The sequence below is a fragment of the Scatophagus argus genome, chromosome 24 (assembly GCF_020382885.2).
Source record: "Scatophagus argus isolate fScaArg1 chromosome 24, fScaArg1.pri, whole genome shotgun sequence".
Taxonomy (NCBI): domain Eukaryota; kingdom Metazoa; phylum Chordata; class Actinopteri; family Scatophagidae; genus Scatophagus; species Scatophagus argus.
This window is the reverse complement of record NC_058516.1, coordinates 7,702,787-7,723,565: the sequence shown is the minus strand read 5'-3', so window position 1 is coordinate 7,723,565 and position 20,779 is coordinate 7,702,787. Positions and strand designations below refer to the sequence as shown.

The 20,779-nt window shown below is 43.2% G+C and overlaps 2 protein-coding genes across 7 annotated transcripts in view; one reads left to right on the top strand and one right to left on the bottom strand.

The window, feature by feature from the left end:
- Positions 1 to 20,779, bottom strand: part of LOC124055621 (metalloreductase STEAP3-like) — a 122,409-nt gene that overhangs the window by 235 nt on the left and 101,395 nt on the right. The window contains exons 5-12 of one of the 6 annotated variants that reach the window (XR_006842741.1): positions 20,307 to 20,378; positions 7,102 to 7,180; positions 6,543 to 6,635; positions 5,475 to 5,714; positions 4,695 to 4,961; positions 4,082 to 4,609; positions 3,583 to 3,747; positions 1,489 to 1,870 (exon numbers count right to left, since the gene is read on the bottom strand). Coding sequence is in view for 5 of the 6 variants with exons in the window: in XM_046382583.1 (XP_046238539.1) it covers positions 1,583 to 1,870; positions 3,583 to 3,747; positions 4,082 to 4,609; positions 4,695 to 4,961; positions 5,475 to 5,699 (1,473 nt within the window). In the remaining variant the exon portion in view is untranslated. The other 5 variants (XM_046382583.1, XM_046382581.1, XM_046382585.1 and 2 more) reach the window with 5 other exon arrangements.
- Positions 10,504 to 13,642, top strand: LOC124055625 (complement C1q-like protein 2). Its single transcript, XM_046382591.1, has 2 exons — positions 10,504 to 11,347; positions 11,941 to 13,642. Exons 1-2 carry the CDS (start codon positions 10,748 to 10,750, stop codon positions 12,118 to 12,120), a joined length of 780 nt encoding a protein of 259 aa, XP_046238547.1. The 5' UTR covers positions 10,504 to 10,747; the 3' UTR covers positions 12,121 to 13,642.

Sequence of the window (20,779 nt, the reverse complement as noted above, 5' to 3'; positions counted from 1 at the left end):
CTGAAACAAGACTCAACTTCACACACCACAAAGGATTTAGTGGGCTTGTAATCAAATTGAATCGTTCTTTTAATGAAAAGCACATTTCACCAAATATTTTCTTTTAACAGGTCAATTTTATAGTGATAGAGGCAAGAAAAAAAAAAACACCACTCAAATTACTCTGGTATCTTCCAAAGTATATTTTCATACCATGAGAAACTTGGTGGGGGAAGAAGGAAAGAAATGATCTTCCTCCACAAGATGGCAGCATTCACACATGATCTGACAGGATCGTTGCAGTCGCACACTTTGGGTTAAACTGAGAGTAGATTTTATTCGTAATGAAGGACCTTAGTCTAATCTTCATATGAGGACAGTTGTGTTTTATTTCAGCCTTTCATTCAAAACTCAATCTGAAATCAAAATATTGTGCTCAGAGTCTTTAAGTACTGGGACATTTTAATTTACATTCAGAAAACAACTATCGCATAACAGAATAATCGTTGGCAAAAACACATGAAACAAAAAATAGAAACTCACAACAAAAAAAAATTGCTGTGCTGTGTTAGCAACACAAAGTTTTGTTAAAGGCTGCTGATATTTGTTTTTTTAAATCAAATCTATACTGACTGACACTTCTCACATCAGTTTAATACAAAAGAAATGTACAAAAAAAAAACGCCACTGGTAGTTTTCTTAAAATCTGTCTTACACAAACAGACCAACACATAGTAGTCAAGTACGGCCGCTAATGCAGCAGGAGCCTGTGGCATGTAAGAGCTTACAAAGGACTTCTGTGTAAAGGACTGTAACAGTTTTACCAGCAGGAAGGAGCAGAAATTTTTATCTTTGTTGAGGTTTTGATGAGGTTCTTTTAAAATTTTAAGTCAGCCTTCATGTATGAGATGTATTATCTAAATAATAAGCTCAAAGCAGCTGCGTCAAAAAAAAACCCACATGGCATAAATTATTGTCATACAGTCCCTAACAGACTGAATGAAGGTGAATAAAGTATTGTGAAATACAATGTCAAAACAAAATAAAACACTGCCACCACATTACTTTTAAAACCATGTAACAGGTATACTCTGAAACTATGTCCGCTTTAACTTTCACATGCGGACAAAACATGATCACAGGCTTTGCTGCAGTCTGACGGACGATGCACTGTGCAGCGGTCCTGAAGTGCAAGCAGAAAAAAGGAATGCACGAGCCAATAAGATGCCAAGTCTACTTCCAGTGACTGATCAGAGAGAAGTAATCTATTTTAACAGATACAAAGTTTAGCTATACTGCTTCAGTTATAGCGTTCAGCAGGTCAACTTGTGTAACGGTGCCTATTTTGCATAAATTAAACCAGAAATTCTGGGTTGAAGCTTCAAACAGAGAAACAATATAATAATATATATTGTATAATATAATATATACAATATATTTAAGTAGAAAGCAAAAAGACCAACTAAATGAACTCATGACTGACAGTGCGTAGTTTAACTGATGACCTACCACTGGTCAACACCTCTAAGGAACTACCGGCTAGATGAACAGGCTTAGAGATGAACCACGGGGATCTTCACAAACACGTGAGACGGTGGGTTTCTCATACGTGACTGACATCTTCCGGCCCGTTGTGGCAGCCGTTGTCCGGCAGGGTGAAGCGGATGTGTCGGCTCTTCTCCCAGCCACGGCGGATCTGTCTGAGACGTCTGGCCACGCAGGGCACGAAGAGAGCCAGGCGGCCCGACAGGACCGCGAGGGGAAGGATCAGGACCAGTGTGAAGGTGGGAGGCAGGAAGAAATGGTACTGGGCTGGATCAAAGGCACGGCCCCAGCCGTAGAGGAGCGTGTGGAGGGTGGCCATGGACAAGGCGCAGTAACCTAGTGTGGACTGCAACAGGTGAAAGGAGGGTGTCACAGGTTGTATTTGAAAGTGAGACAATGGTGAAAGCACCAGAAGTGATCCATAATAATCGTCCTGTCCTCCAAACACATGACCCACGCCTCTTTAGCTCAAAGCAGCCCACTGCATTAGCTAATTATGCTAAAGGCTACCGCAGACCCTGAGGACATGCTGACCTAACACTCATGACCTTAATGAACCCAATTATTATGTGTGTGCACACCATATACTGTGCCTACAGGGCCCACTAACTACAAAAACCTCCCAAGGTTGACTTGGGTAGGGCCACCTTGTTCGCAAACTAATTGGAGAATGTGGATCCTAATTACTTTTGCTTGATAAGAGTGACGACTTCTCATTACAGAGCTGCCAAGTAACTGAAGGGGAGCAGCAGCACTTTTAAGATTTATATAGAGGGAGAAATAAAGAACTAAATAAGCACGGTCTATTGCCAGAGAAAGCAACGAGACATGCCAAAATGTCAGACAACAAAAAGCTCCACCACGAGTACAACAAGTGGAGCGTGTGTCCTCTATGCGGAATGAAAGCTCTGTGATATTCGCAGTGGATACATCTGTGAGCCTGTACTCACTTTCTGTAAAGTAGTTCCCAACGACTGTACCATTTCCTACAGTTTAAGAAATGTTTGCTGCTTCTCTCTTACTACTTTTGTCATCGGCTTCTACAGATTTATGTCTTCAGGAGAACCAAATGGACTTGGGGCCCACAGCCACGGAGACGCTGGAGAAGTTGGAAACTGTTGTTAGACAATAACTCCAGCCTTGTCCTGTGAACCTGGAACACTTAATTCACTCATCTGCTCTGCAGGTCTGAGACGAGGACATTACTTACAACAAATCCATTGCACATTTGACATTTTTAAGAAGAAAAATGTGACATATGATCACAATATGTGGTATTTTATGCAACATGGAGACCAGGACTTCAATTTTGGATGGGCCGTTTAATTACAGGAGTTAATGCAGTTTGCCTTCCTTAGACGGTTCCCAGCCAGTCTCACCGAGAACAGAGAAGACCGCAGCAATATTCTAATGCATATCAGTGCCTCAATCATTACTCCTGAAAAGGTCACTTGGAGTACATTTCACCCACACTGATATTTCAATACACACAAACATAAATGACTTCATCGACATACTGCCGCACTGTCTTGGAGCTGCAGGCAGCAAGTCTGGATGTGCTGAGCAGAAAGTCGCCTTTCATCGTACCGGCTGTTGGCACGTGACTAATCTGACAGCCACCGGATTAGTTTAATGGAGAGATGAAAGGAAAAAAGGCAGCGCGGACCGACCGCAAGTCCTGGAGAAACGGAAGCCGCGATGGGAGGAGAGGGGGGAGGTGGGACGGGGGAAGGGGAAGCGCCTGAGTATTGAGTCACAACATTCCTGATGGCTTTGTCAGGGCCCAAGTTTAACACCATAACTGGGGCAGCTGCAGAAGTGCACACACTTTGAGTCACGGTGTTCGTACGCCTGTGAGACCATGTGAGCACGTAGACTGACACACACACTGCGTCTCCAGTGTGTCAGTCTGCACATCAGCCTCATGCCTGTATGTGAGTAAGTGTCAGGTGTCTGTCGATCTTCAGCCATCACTTTGCTTTCATGCTATCCAAGAGGAACAGAACTGGCATGTTACCGCCCGTATGTGTGCTGGTGTTTGCGTGTGTGTGTGTATACCTGTATGAAGCTGAACTCCCTCCAGTTGACAGTGTTGGCCACTGAGGGCAGCGAGGTGACGGCCAGCAGAGAGAGCAGCCCGAGAGCCATGATGCCCACTGAGAGGTACAGCTCCATCCTCCACACCTCCTCATCCACCCACGAGTCCTCCACCCCTGTCTTCACCTGGACAAAGCACAATAAACATCAGAATCAAGGATTTAAGGTCACAATTTTTTCAGCTGTTTTCTGGCATGAAAAATGCTTTAAGTTGCAGAGTGGGTGTGCTGAAGATGCATGGGGATTCCACCATGAATCATCAGACTCAAAGCTTCAGTTCAGCATTTAACTTGATGTCTGAGGACCCATCCAAAAAGCTACTGGCTCTCCAGACTTATAAGCACTGAGTGAGGAGAAACCATGCGGATGAAATGTTTTCATTGGACGTAACATTGCTTATGTCTGCCCCTTCATGTTTGTGTCTTAATACAAAGACTTTTTTTTAGCCTTTTAGTCTCACCTGTTTGTAAGCAAAATTGATCAGTTTGTAGCGAAAAGATTTCCTCAAGGGAAGACACAGACTGTAGATTGCATGTAGAACCGCACACAGGAAGCTACACAGCCCAAACTGCTTCCTCCTGATGAGCCACCGGTCCAGCCAGTTAGGGAAGCGGTTGTACTTGGTGCCCGACCACAGCTGGAGGAAAGCGGCGCACAAACCAGGCAGGTAGACCAGCGATAACATCACCAAGGCCACGGAGGGAAGAGTGACATTAACAGTCTCAATGGGTATTTTGTAGAAAGCGCTCTTCCTCGTTGTCAAGTAGGGATGCAGGACATCGCGGATGAAGTTGTACAGGTAGAAGAAGATGAACAGCAACAGGGTACACAGGACTGGGATGCGCCAGGAGGGAAAAAGCCTGAGGGGGAGGTTTTCGATCTCCAGAGAGGAGGAGAGGGGGCCCATATCGACGGGTACAAAGCCCATTCTACGACAGAGCTGCATCACCAAGCTCTTGGCCTTGCTACCGTCACCGCACAGGAAAACCTGAAGACAAAAACCACTGAGTTCAGATATTCTCACCATCATTGGACCACAATTAATCTCAATCAATTCAGCCGACGTGTCCTACCTGCCTGCTTCCATCCCGAGGTCCCGTCTGCAGCATCCAGGCAGATACGGTGTTAAACGCTTTGACTACAGAACTCTCTGGAAACAGGTCGGCCAGTCGTTCCGCATTAGAAGGCCCCTCCGGGTTGATTTTCAAACCATTGCTAACATCCACCAGTGTCTTTCCAGCTAGTGCAGGCTTCAGTTCCAGCAGTGTGGAGTGGTGCTCAGGGAACACAGCGACAAAAACCAGGTCCGCCTGATTGGCTGCCTCTATCTGGGATGTCACCTGGAGACAATAAGACACAACAATGATCAATCTTATATCAAACATTATCATAATCACAGGAACATCATAACACAAACAATCTGTATGTGGTTTAGTAACATGGGAGAAGAAAATGTTTGAGAAACACGAGTTTAGCTTAGCATAACACAATTAAAAATTGCAATTATTAGTTGCACTGATCACATATGAAAAGTGTGTGCATTAAAATGAGATCATGAAATCTGCCTCAAACTGCAGCTCTGACAGTTTTAGTATATCAGTTAGGAAATATCTCACCACACGTGCATCGTATGGATGGAAATGAAAGTATTAAAACCTTTTTTCTGTTCCCACACCACAGCTAATTCTCATCTTTAAGATTATCTTTAGGCATCTATTCAGATAACGACAACAGTTATTACGCCTCGTGGATAAAGCCAGACTAAATCCTTAATTATCACCACAGGCAGATAAAACAAAACAACAATTACATGGCGAGTGTGAATGCTGTGTCAGTGTCACTGTGTGTGTCACCTCGGCCTCTTCGGGGAACAGAGCTGCAAAGCGTTTGGGGGTTCGACTCCCCACCACCACTTGGTAGCCAGAGGCCAGCAGCCTTATTGCCAGCGAGCGGGAGAAGTCGCCTGTTCCCAGAATGCCAACGACTGGAACGCCAGGGTCAGACACGGAGGCCTCAAGACGTCTGGGGACTCTTCCTTGTCGGTCTCGGATCAACGGCCTCGACATGTCATCAGGCATAATGTGCCAACAAATCTGTAGACAGATGTGGTCATTATTTACAATCATATGACCTCGGTCTGAAAGAGGAATTTAAAAGCAAAAAACTTTTAATCAATCACACAGACTGCTTTTGCATCCAGCATAGAACCCAAAATAACAGTGAGAAAATATGTAAAACATGCACTTTAAGGACACAGAGGTTTGTTTCTATATGCCATTTGTCAGCTCTTTTTAAGAGCACAGAATCAGGATCTCCATTATCTTTGGGTCTCAGTTGACTTGTCCTAGATCTGTAACTGCACTATCAAACCATGAGTGGGCCATCCAATGATATTTGAAAGCATGAAGACAGTAACAGGTACTAGTCTATTCAGACGGTTCAACAAAAAGTATGCCGTCATGTAAAATCCTCTCAAACAAATCTGCCATTCGTGCAAAACTTGTGTGAAGTTACTTTCGTTAGGAGTTACAATGGTAATCACTCCAATTTTACAGAAGGGGTGCTTCGACAATCCGCAAACTATTAAGCCGAATTTACCACTAAACAATGACTGATCAAAAACCGTTTCAGTTTGTGTTGTATGCCTTGTAAAAGCTGTCCGCTTAGCGATAATACCTTAGATTGCGAGAAATCCAAACTGATATTCTCTTGAAAACAGAAAAGCGCGCAGAAGCTACCTTGCTCGGCTGAAACAACCACAACAAATTTGGTGTCGAAGAAATGTACTTTCCTCAACACCCACCGCGACCCGGGCTAACACACACGTAGATTAAGCTTAAAAAGCTCTCTTACATGACATAACTCGACTTCTGTTACCACTCACAGCTAAATTTATGAATTGTTTATAGTTGCGTATTCACCTCGTTTCTCCGCTCTCCTTCAAACGTCGTGTGAGCTTTGCTTCCTGATAAGATTACGTCAAAGCCAAAGCCCCGCCCTGGCCACGCCCCCGCCTGTGCACAGAAGATAAAAAAGTGAGAAGACGTTAGACCTCGCGCATGCGCGTAAATGTCGTTTGAGAAGCAAAGCCACAAACTTTTCACACTGCAACAAGGAAACAAACTTTATTTATAAAGCATTATTGAAAACGGTGGTTTCAACAGAGAGAAGACGTTCATGTTAATCAAACTAAATTTGTTGACTGTTTCTTTTATTCCACCATGACGCCTACAATTGTGGTTTTGAGTAACACATCTGTAATAAATTTAATCATCCCGTAACTTCTCATGTAGTAGAGCCCATCATCCAGTCAAAATTTAAAACTGCCTAGTACTTTGTCTTTAAATAAAATAACTGCTAATACTAATGACATTCCCATTACCCTAAGCTGTACTTTGCATGTAGGCTAATTAGTCAAATGTTATCACTGTGAACACAAGAAACTAAAACAGTGAGTTTAAAAACAAGAGGCCATCATACCTTTGAAACCCCAGCTCTCCTTTACTCCATCTGCTGCTGCTGCTGTTGATCTGATGTATCCGATAAGCTGGCCTTGGGACTGGAACAAAAAAAGCAAAATCGTGTTAAAAAGAAGTCTGACCGCGGGTTACATACTGTCAACATGACTTCATCATGTCTGCCTTTGCCACTTGCAAAAGGTTGAAACCCCCTGGCTCACAGCGCGGCATCAGTATCACCGCATGCAAAACATATACACATGTTCACACACAGTGCGTGCATGTCGCCCTCTCTTTCACTCCCTCATGTTGTGTTTACAATGCTTTAGGTCACAGTCCTTGACATACATATCTGATTTTGAAATCCTGCAGTCACAGGTATCGATTACTCGTGCCTGCCAGTGTGGTAACCCATTAATCTTACTAGTCGAATCATTATTCTGATCCAGTCGTGACAGAGTTCAGCTTTCTCCAAACCCTGAATCCAGTGGTCTGGACTGAACGGTTCTCTTCTTCTATTCGCAACTACAGTACTTTTTAGTGCTTATAACATATATTTTAATATATGTATTTTTCTATTATTTTTTCAGACTATGAAAGGAGCTACACAGATCATCGTGACTGATGAAGCAGAAAAATTCCACAAAATCTAGTCCAACAAGCGAGAAGCATATTTAATCTGGACATGCAGTATGTAGCTGCATGGATGGGAAATATCGTGGCAGAGAGGCACGGTCATAAACGGTTAGCCTGAGCTGGACGGCTACAGCTGTGTTAACATCTAACAAGACTTCACTGTCACATTATCACATGGAGGAAGACGTTTGTCTTTGTGTCAAGGTGTCTTCAGTGCCCTTCATAAGGGATTGGGGTCACATGATGAGACAGGAGCTGACGGTGCAACATCTCATTGTTGCATTGCAGTGGCTCAGTGAAGGTTCCCTGCGCAAATTTACTATGAAACCCTGTGACAGTTTGCTACAGCTAAAACGAGGTAAATGCACCATTTTACCCTTAATTCATCCTGCAATAAAATCATAGCAAATTCTTTCCTTTGTCAATGGACCACACTTGGTGGGAGATGTTTTCATTTGCACATCTATCCTTAGAGTAAGTGACGGCGCTTTGGAGTCTTGGGCTCAACGTACCTCTTCTTGACCTCTTCTTAAATTTATCTCTATGTTATTAAACAAAAGCACTGGGAAGAGTCTTCACCCTTTAAAGCTAATGATGGACTGATTCATTAGTCTCACCGTATGCTTCGCGTGTGACACAGCAGTCCACTAACATGCAGCGAGGCTGGGAGCATGGCAGCGCCACAGGGCAGGATAATCTCAGCAGCTGCGGTGCATAATGTGGACAGTGTGTCGTGCATGGCTCACCACAGCCTGAAGACACAGTTCACTGTACTAATCCTGAGTAAAGGTCATTTCTGCAGCAGAGTCGGGGAGCATGATGTTCTCTTATGCCTTTCTGCATACTTATTTTTAGGGGTTTGTTTGGATTCTAATTGCATTGTTGTTTAAGTGAGTGGGAAATGAAATTTAAAACATAACATTCCCAGCTTTTCCAGGACTGTCACATCCTCAGATTTCAATCTCAGTTTCATTTTTTGACCCAGCCCTCATGACTTCTTGTGCTTGGTCTCACCTTCAGACATCGGCAGCGCAGCAAGGAGTCATGTTCTGTGGAGTTAAAGCTGAGCTGAGCACAAGATGAAATTGCTTAGGGTGTGTGTGTGTGTGTGTGGGGAGGGGGGGGTCTGCAGTGTGACCACAGGGCTTCAGCTAAGCCTTGTCTCTGGCCTCTGAAGATTTTGCCACATTGCCTTGAGCTCTAAAGCCTCTGTTGTGGATGTGGACCCTGTACTCCAATTCTAGATGCTTAGTTTTCAGCATACAGTTTTCAAGTATTTCAGGTCCTTCGGGAATATTTTTGAGCTTGAGGACAAAATCAATAGATGCTTTTATTTTCAATGAGCAAAGGCTCTCTTTATTGACCATCTCAAAAGCTTGCATTCTTCAGAAATAACCACTGAACAGCATTAATAATAGTCTTATTCAGATGAAGTCCCCATGAGCCACACAACAGAATGAGTGGGGAAGACACAAAAGAAGCTACAGAGGCATTTAAAACAAATCTGCATGCAACAGAGTGATGATTGGCTGTGCACTGCAAGAATTTTAATTTGTCGGAGGATTGAAATGCACGGCCTGTGGCTCTCCACCTACTGAAACAAGACATCAAATATGTCCCTGCAGCTGGGGAGCTCAGAGCCCAAGGTGACGACAGCCGGCAGACGTCTCTGCTCGGTTCCCTGCATGTATTATCTGTTTCCCTTGTCTGCTGCTCAAGCTCCATCTGCGTGTGTGTCTGAAGCGACCGATGCAGTTCGACGTTTGATGTCACTAACCTGCCCTCAGCCACTGGTCCTGGCTTTGAAAAGAGCCCTCATGGTCTCAGAGGTGTATCTGGTCATGGTTTTAGCAGCACCTGACTTTAACTTTTAGTTTGTGTTAAGGTGGATTCGCTAATGTACAGAAAATGTGAGAAATGACTGGGTTTTAACTTTAATAATCATTGTCTGCAAGATAGAGCATTTAGTGTGTCACGTTTGGGATTTTAAGCCGCTTAAGCAGTGTATGCATGGACTGACACACTGAAGTTTGAAACTGTTTTATTTTTCTTCATGTAAATATTGAATGCTCTTTGCTGAACCACAGGAAATATTTAGTGGCATTTTGAAATTTGGAATAGCTGCGCAGACTTAAACTTTACGCACACGCTGCATCTGCTCCTCTTGTCAAGTCAGTCAAACCCACACAGAGGACTTCCTGACATGCCTTTAAAAATAAAACCGTTACTGTTGATCTGTTTTACTTACACTGAACTGTGCAGAATGGCCCCAGTCAATGTCAAATCGCCGAATCGATATTAATGATGCTTAGCTGGTAGAGGTGCCGTTCATTTGAGCTGTTATCATAGTGCATCATATATAGAAACTAGACCTCCTATAGCTGTCAAATACATGTAGTAAAAATACAACATCCGCCTCTGTATTGAAGTGGGGTAGAAATATGATCCATCCATTACTTAGAAACTGTTCCTAAGTACAATACTTTTGTAAAGGTACTGCTTAACGTAGTATATCACAGACACGATAAAGTGCTTATCCAAAAGTAATTGCATTTTTGATGGATTAAAAACTCTCACAGTTTACCGAACACATAAAGTGTCGTTCAAATGAAAAGTTTAGCGCTTATTTAAAACTACTTTACTGATGTCTTTATTTTGTGCATATTTTATATTTGCAAGCGCAAAAAAAAGGTCGGCGACGCGCTGTTTTAATTTGAAGGCCAAATTCTATGTCTTCCGGTCTTATCCCCGCTAACACTCACAGCTGGCTGCAGCTGTCCGCGCGCAGCCATCCATCCAAGCACAACGCGCTGGTCAGTGTGCTGCCCAGGGGCTTCAGGCACCAATTAGAAGCGCTGGACCGAAGGATGCGCACTTAATAAACTTCATCTCTTTTCTTTTTGTCGTCCTGAAAACCTCTGTCTCGTGTCAAAATTCCCCCTCAGAGCGGCTCCACGGATCTCCTGTCGTCCGTTGGTCCCCGAACAGCGCGGAGGAAGTGGTCGGTGGTCTTTTTGGTGACCGCTGTCGCGATGCTTTTGTTGGCTCTGGCCGTTGCCGTCCCGTTACTGCTGCTCCGCACCTCCGAGACCGCCGCTCATTACTACGAGATGATGGGCACCTGTCGGATGGTTTGCGAACCGTACACCACCAAACCTGGAGGCGCCACCGCCATGGAGGTGATCCAGAACCTTAACGGTGTGGCTCCGCAGCCGCCGATGGCGCAAGGGAGTCGCGGGGAGCCCGGGCGGCCGGGTAAACCGGGTGCCAGGGGTCCTCCGGGAGAACCAGGACCCCCGGGTCCGAGAGGGCCACCGGGCGAGCGCGGCGGCGGTAAACTCGCCTTCCCCGCGTTAACCGGAGCTGCAGGGGGTGAGAACGGCGACACAGAGGGCGGGAACTCCACGGCCAACAGTTTCAGGATCGCCTTTTACGTCGGTCTGAAGAATCCTCACGAGGGATACGAAGTGTTAAAGTTTGACGACGTGATTACAAACTTAGGGAACCACTACGACCCGAGCACAGGGAAATTCACCTGCCAGGTGTCCGGGATCTATTTCTTCACCTACCATGTGTTAATGCGGGGAGGAGACGGGACCAGCATGTGGGCCGATCTCTGTAAAAACGGACAGGTAATGTTAAAATCGACCAGGAAAAATAACGACGACCATATGCGGTTTTAATACTTTTAACGTTTAATACACGCCACTAGATTATTAGATGGACCGAATTATCAAAGTGCGCATTTTACGCTCAAAAAGCGCACAACATCGCACGACGCTATATCTTTAAGGCTTCTTAACACGACTTATATAACTGCATATTCTTATTGTTTATGTGGACTGGATTTAAGGCAACGTCAATCATATTTTGGGTCAAATCCGCTATGCTCTGTTTGGCGCTCACGCGTAAATGCCGTTTGGATGCGCGCCAGCTGGATGAAGGGGTCAGATGAGTCTCAGCATCATCGGTGCTCATCAAAGATGCTGCAAAATTAAAACTGGGTCAGTTTTAATTTTCATACTATTCTTTATTACTATTCTAATATGATCAGTAGTGTTTCTAACCTCTGACCAGCCCACCATCCCCGCCTCAACCCGATACGTATGTTTTAAATTACCAATGCTTTTTCACTTTGCCTCTCAGGCACGCGTGAACTTTTCTACCAGTTTCTAGCTTTGTGTTCTCTCATAAACACAAAGTCTTGCCCTCCTTCTCCCGTCAGGTGCGGGCCAGCGCCATAGCTCAGGACGCAGACCAGAACTACGACTACGCCAGCAACAGCGCCGTGCTGCACTTGGACTCTGGGGACGAGATCTACGTCAAACTGGACGGTGGCAAAGCTCACGGAGGCAACAACAACAAGTACAGCACCTTCTCCGGTTTCATCTTATACCCCGACTAAAAACAACCACCAAAGGGAAACATGAAAACTGTTTCCATTCAAGTTTATGATCCAGTATGTTTCTCCTCTTTTAATGATAGGTGTCACTACGCACAGGCTTACCTGCATCTGTGTGTTCCGTTTATTTAGTCAAAGACCTTCTTGTATATGTATTTAACTTAAGTTAAGTTCAATTGCTCTACTGTCATCAGACCAATAGAGATTGTGCCAGGGATTGCAGACCCAAAATCGAGTAAAAGCTCCGAACCGAGACAGCATAACATTCCTGAAGTTTCTTTGAATTCAGATGAACACATCTCTAAAATGCTTTTGGGGAAATGAGCCCATGCAGGCCTCACTGGCTGCTTACAGGCTTATGAAGTACTAATGGTGTGTCATACTTCAGGCTCAGCTAATGAAATAATTGATGTCTAGGAGTAAAATGAATGTCAGATAAGCTGATTTTAGAGCAGCAGCGAGCAGCAGCAGTGTTTGGACTTAAGGCCCGGTCACACCAACATTTAAAATTTTTCATGTCAAGCTCAACTCGAGCGAACTTTGATACACAAATTTGTATAATTGATCAGTTGTTAACCTTCAAGGGGACGGAGAGCTTGAGAGTTCAAAAACGAGCAAGTTTTGTTGCAGTGTCTAGTTTTAGTTAACCTCGTCTGCCTGAGTATAAAGTGCTGCAAATAAGAGGAGTGGTTTCTAGGCAATTCTGAATAAACTTTAAACTCACTGTCCTGTTCGCAACTACACTAACAAACTTGTACTTTTCAGTTTAGTAAGCATGCTAGCATGCTTAACTCTTCAATGATGTACAACCCTGAGAAGAATATGACGAGCTGAGGTCACAGCACAGTACAGAGGAACTCAGAGAGCTACCACGACTGACTAGTGCTGACATGTTGCTGTTTTATAAGCTGAAAACAATGAGGTCCGTGGAAAGTGCCAAAGATGACGGGCTTCACATCCTAAATGCTTTGGATAAGGTGCACAAAAATGTAAGGTAGCAAGCCAAATCGTGCTGCTATATGTAGTCTTCAGTGTTTGACAAAACCACACATGACTGATAGAAATGGATGTCTTGCGTCAATATTGAATCAGTTATATTTTTGTTCTCATACATGCAAATAAATATTGTTTGACAAAAAGTTTGCTTAGCGTGACAATCTCTCAACAGGACAATCTAAGTGAAAGCAATGACACACGCAAAGAAGAAGCTACTGCTAAGCCATGTGCAACTTTCGCATTTTGTTTAATCTAATGTCAGAGCTCTTTGTTTCTGCAAGCAATTTGTCCGTTCACATTTTGCTCCACGGGCTGCCTGTCTTAATGTGTTGCATTGCACTGTAGCCTACAGTCCTGCAGTCCAGCTCACAGGTTCCAGGTGCCCCCCGCTCCCCTGCTCTCGTTTGGTGTATACATTCAAAAAGGTTACACTGAGGTCCTTCGTATTAAGTCCATCTCATGTTTTGTATTCTAGCGTGGAGCGTTCAAAAAATCCTTCCTTAAATCTTCCGTTGCTGCAAATGCCAATTAACTTGTTTTGTAATTTGGAAGATGACAACTGAGGTATTGTGAGGGACATTTTTTCCACTTGCTCTGGACATAAACTAAATAAACAGATCAATCAGAAAATGATTTGCAGACTTGTGAATAAAGAAAATAGTTAGTTGCAGCAATGGTTCCGAATATCTAGCATTTTTAATGTGCAACGGTCTGTCACAACTGTGACATCTGAGACTTAAATGCTTTTATTTTGAAGGAAAATGGAAAATGACTCAGTAGAAAAAGGGAGGAAAGGGTTACCTTGTATAAGGTATGGTGAGGAAACATAAATAACACGCGCCTCTTCGGATGTTCTCACATATAAAACTGGGTTGAATCTGGTGGCTGCCAGCTCCTGTGTTTCACTTTTAATTAATTTGTATTGAGATTTGCAAATGCTTTACCAGACACAAATATTGCTGTAAGCCTTGATTAAGATGATGGCTGTTTTGTGTGTGTTGGATTTTTTTTTTTTTTTTTTATCCCATCCCCTCAGGAACACACACACACACACACACACACACACACACACACACACAACAGCTGTTTACACACCACTCCTGTCAATTTAAATGGAAATCATGGGAAACAAATATTAGCATGTCTGGTTAGATAAACCTCCATTAAGACGTTGGCTTGGTTTCCTGCACTCTACAACCCAAAGCCCTCCTCCTCAGATGGGATTGTGCAAAAGCAAAACAGCTGAGCAGGTAGATAGACAGTTTTACATTGAAGATGGTACAGTTTATGTGCAGAGATAGAAAAAGCTCAGCATGTGCGAGCTTTGAATATAAACACATTCTCGTTTACTCTAAGATGTGATGATTTGTTTTGGGTTATTACAAAATAAAACTTGTTATATCTTTAGAAAATGGAACATATCATACTTAGTTTCAGCCTGATTTGAACATCTGAAAGGAGGGTGCAACCGTTTTCCCTTTTCGTCGTTTTAAATCACCTCCCATGCATCCCCATCTGCTCTTGTCAACGTGGTAATAAAACTTACTTTTTAGAAAATGAATCTTGTCTACCAGGAGCAGAAGTCCCTCCATGCAACAGTCTGATTTTCTTCTTGTTTCCATTTCAGCAAGTTTCTTTGAATTATATTTTTATTTGTATATTTAAAACATAGCAGATTATTGTTAATTAAATAATGTTACTTTCACAAAGAAAATCTAAGAATTGAAAGTCTGTAGGACATGCGGGGCCACGTGACGAGTGCAAAACAGTAAGCTGTGAGGGTTTCCACACGCTTCCTGCTATGTTGGTTCATGTGGAAGCAGAGGAGCAAAGTGCAAAAGGGCTGGCTGAAGGTGAATATAAATTCAGAGGGTGTGGTGATTGATGAATATGTTCGTGCCAGTCACCAGCCTCATCACTCTGATAAAACTAAGCCAATCACAGCGATGCATGACGGCCTCAGCAATTGGAAAGACGTTTCTTCAGGAAATCAGATTGTGTGGACGGTGCACAGAGAAACGTCAGCACCACAAATCTGCAGCCAGGGGCAGACTGTTTTTTACTTTAAGATAAGATAAGATAATCCTTAATTAGTCCCTTTACTGACAAATTACAAGATTTTGTGCAGTCATTATAGAAATAAATTCTAAAAAAGTCGGAAGAATAAAACATAAAATGCAACTGTTGTTAGTAATTCGAAGCTGATGCATGAGATTAATGAACACCAACAGAACGCCAAATTATAACTAAACGGGCCTTGGATTTATTTCCATCCCTGTCCTGAGCGGTTTTACAGTCCACCAATGTTCACCGAGATGGAGACCAAAGCAATATTGAAAACCAGAAAAAAAACCCAGGGAAAATTAAACCATAAGGAGACAATCAGTGAACATTATTTAAAGCAGGCAAGGTAGATGGTGAACAAATGATCCACTCAAACAGATGGTGAAGGTCTAAAGATGGCCTAGGTTGGACTACATTTAAAGATCGTTCGAGTGTTGTACGTTTTTACCAGTGTTGATTCTCTTACTGCTTGAGCTGATCATTGTTCAGGGAGGTTCAGAGGTGACGTCACCAGCGGAGGCCCCTTTACGCTGTTTAAAGACTGAAGCATGATGGCCTTGCAAAGCCTTTCAGCCTCCCGCATTTAGGATGAAAAGTGGAGCTGCTGACACCAACAGAGACATCAACAGCAGCTCGTGTCACTGGCTGCCAGACTGATGCTCTCTCTCTCTCTCACACACACACACACACACACACACACAAAACCACACATAATAACACAATAGATGATCAGACTGCTCCTTCCCCCTGGTCTGGGTGAAAGTGAGGGATTGCTGAGTGACAGGCAGACGAGTGAAATTCTCTGATGGATAAGATAAGTGGGACGAAGTCTCTCTCTCTCTCTCTCTCTCTCACACACACACACACACACACATACAGGCAAATCTCTGCCAGGTTTTGTTTGTTGTACATGCCACTGTCATGATGGGAAACAATGATTTTTGACCAAAGAGTCGAATGTAATAATAGAGTTTATAGTACCAAAACATACCAGCGTGCTGCCTAAAAGTGCTTCTAACAGTAAAGGGCAGCCCGCCTGATTTGATTTCAGCAAGTGTCTGATTGCTGAATCGATGCTAAAAATTGCAGCTGCCAGACTTTCTGCACAAGCAGCCAATCATCGGGACATTTTTAACATCTCTCCCCAGTCTTTCACTCTGCTGCTTTTCTCCCTGTGATGACTGATCCATGTTCAATGCAAATGCCAGCCTGGCATGAGCAAAATATAAAGAGGGACATCTGAAAGGGCACGCAGAGAGGGCGAAAACCAAATCTGAAAACTTTCACCATAACTGACACCTGAAAACCCTCGGCTCATCATCCTCTTTTGCCCGTTGTCTTTCTCAAGCCGGCGTGCACACAAACGCACACAGCTGGGAGAGAAGAACATCCTCAGTGGGAAAGAAAGGAGGTTAAACTGAAGAGCTGATGTATTAAAGATGCAACTGTGTACAGTGGAACAATGACTGTCTGACAGCTTGATAGACTAACTTTTATCTGAACATTTCTATATGAAATGCATCAATTTCTTCAGGACTTTTGGTAAATTATTTGGTGGAGAGAAGGTGTCAGAAAAAGGGAGGGTTCTGTAATTTTTCTTTTTGCAGAAGGGAGGGTAGTCTAACTTTTTAGGAGAGCAGGAAGGGGCTTTTTACTGTTTCTTGCCCTGTATTTGTACCATATCCTGTTCTACCAGTGCAGTATAGTAGCTTCAAAACTTTCCTTAGCCGTTCCCTGGTGTGTGTAGCCCGTATGCTAAGTTAGGCTAAGCTGTGTGGAACAACACGTGTCAAACATGGCTGCGTGCAGTCCAGTCACTTTGAATGTTACGCAACTCCACACTATCCAGTGCAAACTCATCCAGGTCGGCATGAGCTCCAGACACACCTCTCTATGGAGCTGTTCTTCGGGGGTTGGGCTCAGACTCTTTCGTTCATTGATGGGAAGGCTCCAGCATACCATCAAGACGTGGTTGGATGAGTTTGGTGTGGAAGAACTTGACTGGCTCACACAGAGCCCTGACCTCAACCACATCCAACACCTTTGGGATGAACTGGAACAGAAATTTTGGTCCAACATCAGTGTCTGATCTCACATATGCTCTACTGCATGAATGGGCAAAACTTCCCAGAGAAACACTCCAAAGTCTTCACAGAAGAGTGGAAGCTGTTATAGCTGCAAAGCTGCCTGTGTGTTTAGAAAGTGATGTCGTTAAAGTCCCTGCTGGTGTGATGGTCAGATGGCCCAATACTTTTGTCCATATAATGTATCATCCGCATATGATCAACATTCTATAATACATTGCTAAAATACTTGTATGCATGTCTTGGTGAATGCAAAATTTTAGAGGTACTATTTTATTTTTTCATTTTGAAAGACGGTTCAGTTGTTTACATGTCCCAGAGGCAAAGCTAAACAACACACAGCAAACAATAGAACCAAAAGCGACACTGAGACAGTGATACAAATGTTGCTTTGGTGGAACTTCTTCTCAGTGTTACGATTCAGATGCTGGATAATGACTCAGCCAAATGCTGACTCACTTCATCTGTCAGTCTGCACTTTGAAAATTACATATCTTTTGTGGTTTAATCGGCCAAACGAGGGAAAGAGAGGACAAACAGAAAACTGAGAGGATAAAAAAAGCTCTTTTTTCAAAGAAGTAAATAAAAAAATACAAAAAGGCAAATGAATGTTGTCCTTGGAGGTTTCAGCTCACGGTTAAGCCTCTTTGGCAAATAACACAAAGTTGTGGCTGCTTTTGCACATGAACATATCTATTAGTATTACAGCTCCATAAGAACTAACTGTATAGCCAGCCTGCATCTGCTGCAACAGACAAACTTCAGTTCCGGTTATTATAATTTCATCTCCATGCAAAACGATGTAAAACAGTGTTGTTTCATCTGTATGCTGCTGTGCTAAAATGATTTACAATTTAGCAAACTCTTTCTTTAACCCTTAACCAAACTAAATGCTGATTCTTATCTTTGGACAACATCTGATGTAGACTTAAGGCAATTAGGTTTCTACCTTTGTGAGGACATATGATCTTATTATAGTATAGGAAATATGAGATCTTACATGCACACGCAGATGGTTTGCAGGCAACCGGCAAAACTGTCAGAAACACAGCTCTGTCTTGTTTTCGGGTCGGGGCAATAATGAGAAGCTCAACGAGACTGCGCAGAGATCAATCTCTCACACTCTCACCACACACACACACATACTCCTTCTCTTATCCTGTCAGCCATCATTCCCCTCCTCCTCCTCCTCCTCCTCCTCTCTCACATTTATATTGTCATTATTTATGTCCTGCCTCCTCCCTCGGCTTGTCATGACAGACAGGAGTTTAAGAGCCATTTAAAATAGGTCCACTATCCACCTCGTGCAGGGGCTTATTTGAAGCTTCTTTCTAAACTCATTTCTAAACGGTCTGTCTGTTAATATGAAGCCCAAAGCCTCATGTGGTTTATTGTCCAACAGGCCTACTTCAAGTCACAACCAAATATAATTCAGAAGCCTACTAATTAGCCTGCACCTTAAGATAAGATGGTGAACATGGCACACATTACCAGGTAAACATCTGAACATCAGCATGTTGGCATGCTGTCATTAGCATTTCGCTCAAAGCTCCGCTGTGCCTCGAAACGCACAGCATGTAACCCTGAGGCGTCATTGCAGACTCATGCTGTTACAGATTTAAGCCACAGATTTAAGTCCAGGCTTAGGGCTCTCACTTGAAATGTTGCCATTTAGAGACTACACTTTTATTCTATCTGAACTATGCACATTTTATTATATTTTCCCTTAGACTACTCAAACAGTGTAATATGGCTGTCACCTGTCTGCTTTCAGATCTGATAATGACTTATGCGAGATATCATTAATTTATCACTGAGTCTCCAAGGAGGTTTTTATAATCCCGTGTCACGCAATCTGTCATTTCTGAATATGGGGGGAGTAAAGGTTAAGGAAATAAGTCATTGGAGCAGGCGGCTTTATTGTAACAAAGCCAATGAGGACTATATCTTTCATCTTTCCTCTGGATGTTGACAGTGACAGGCTGAGGATGCCAGATGAGAGAGACGATCCTTCGAGAGTCGACTGAAAGGTTAGAGTGGCCCCAAACAGCATGGCTGATGAGGACACACACACACACACACCTTCAGTGACGCTTTCATAAGATGTCGCACACTCCCTCATGTAGCCCATTAAATATGCCATAAAAACATGCATTATTCTGAGGACATATGTTTATAAAGAAGATGAAAACTCTAACGGAAAATGACATTAATGACTTATCCGAGACATCATTAATTTTTCACTGTGTCTCCTTATGAAACGCGTATTTATGGCATCACAAGACACGCGAGCAGACATGTTGGCTCTATGGCTTCCATAGATGCAGGACACATAAGACAAATCTCCCATGGGCACGCTGTCACAGGATTCTAATGGTAAAACAAGACCACATTCAGAGCACAACAGGCCAGTCCCACAGCTCAGCAGCGGGCAAAAAAACACCAGGTTGTCCATCAAAAACATTCCACCTATCTCTGCTTTTGCCGTAAAACAACGCAGCGTCACCCCGCAGGCTGCTGTGATGGCCAGACACATTCATGCAGGCATCATCGTAACTGTTGCGACAAAACATCAAATGGTTGCTGATAACTTTCCAGAGCTGTAAAACAGTCTCTGTGAGTATTACAATGTTTTCCCATATGAGAAGCCTTTAAAGCATGTGAACACTTGCTGATCAATACAAAAGTTGCCACCGCCATGTCTTGAGCAATGCCACCAACATGACTAAAGATTTACATTTCCGCCTTATAGAAACAGCATGAAGCAAGACAGGTAATTTTGTTAACACACACCCAAAGTGTCTGCATCGATTTAATTAGCCAACCGCTAGACAGGACCCATTTATCTTCACCTTAAGCTTTCACAAACTTCTCAGCAACACGTAATAAGACTAAGCGAGCAATCTGTCCCCACCGTCGTCATTACGACTCAAAAGAGATCCCCCTGAAGTTTAATTATTTATCTGCATTAATATCCCCTCAATTATTAACGATAGGTGAGTGAATGTGTATGTGTGAGAAGGCCAAAGATCAGTCCTCCTTTACCTCAGCCTCCCTCTTGATTAATGGATGAGGGAGAGGAGCCCTTCATGTATTATTACTGCAGAGAGCCTGGACCTTGGGGAGACAGACAGACAGACAGAAATAAAAAAGAGAAAGAAGTGCAAACTCAGTGAATGATAATCATCGCTTAGTATGCAAACATTTCCCCTGTACATTGTTGGCCTTTCAGTATTTCAAGTGGTGTGTATGGCAGACAGCAATGAGCCTCAAAATTGAAAATTTATCCTTGCTTGTGATATCACTTTGACATTTGTCTCACGTCACCGCAAATCTTTTTAAAATGTGACGCCTGGGACACAAAGTTGTGAAATGTCAAACAATATAAAGATGGGAAACATTCATCTCCTGTTTCTGACTTGTGCTGCTGTTTATTGCCGTTTTTGTTTTACAGCCTCGCTGCAGCAGTTCAGATGACTTAGACAAGCTGAGACATTTGACATAATAACTCTGACAAT

Bases quoted from the DNA above. Each gene is read 5' to 3' on its own strand.
- LOC124055625 (XM_046382591.1), top strand. From the start codon at position 10,748: ATGCTTTTGTTGGCTCTGGCCGTTGCCGTCCCGTTACTGCTGCTCCGC. The intron at 11,348-11,940 runs GTAATGTTAAAA...TTCTCCCGTCAG, and splicing joins ATCTCTGTAAAAACGGACAG to GTGCGGGCCAGCGCCATAGC.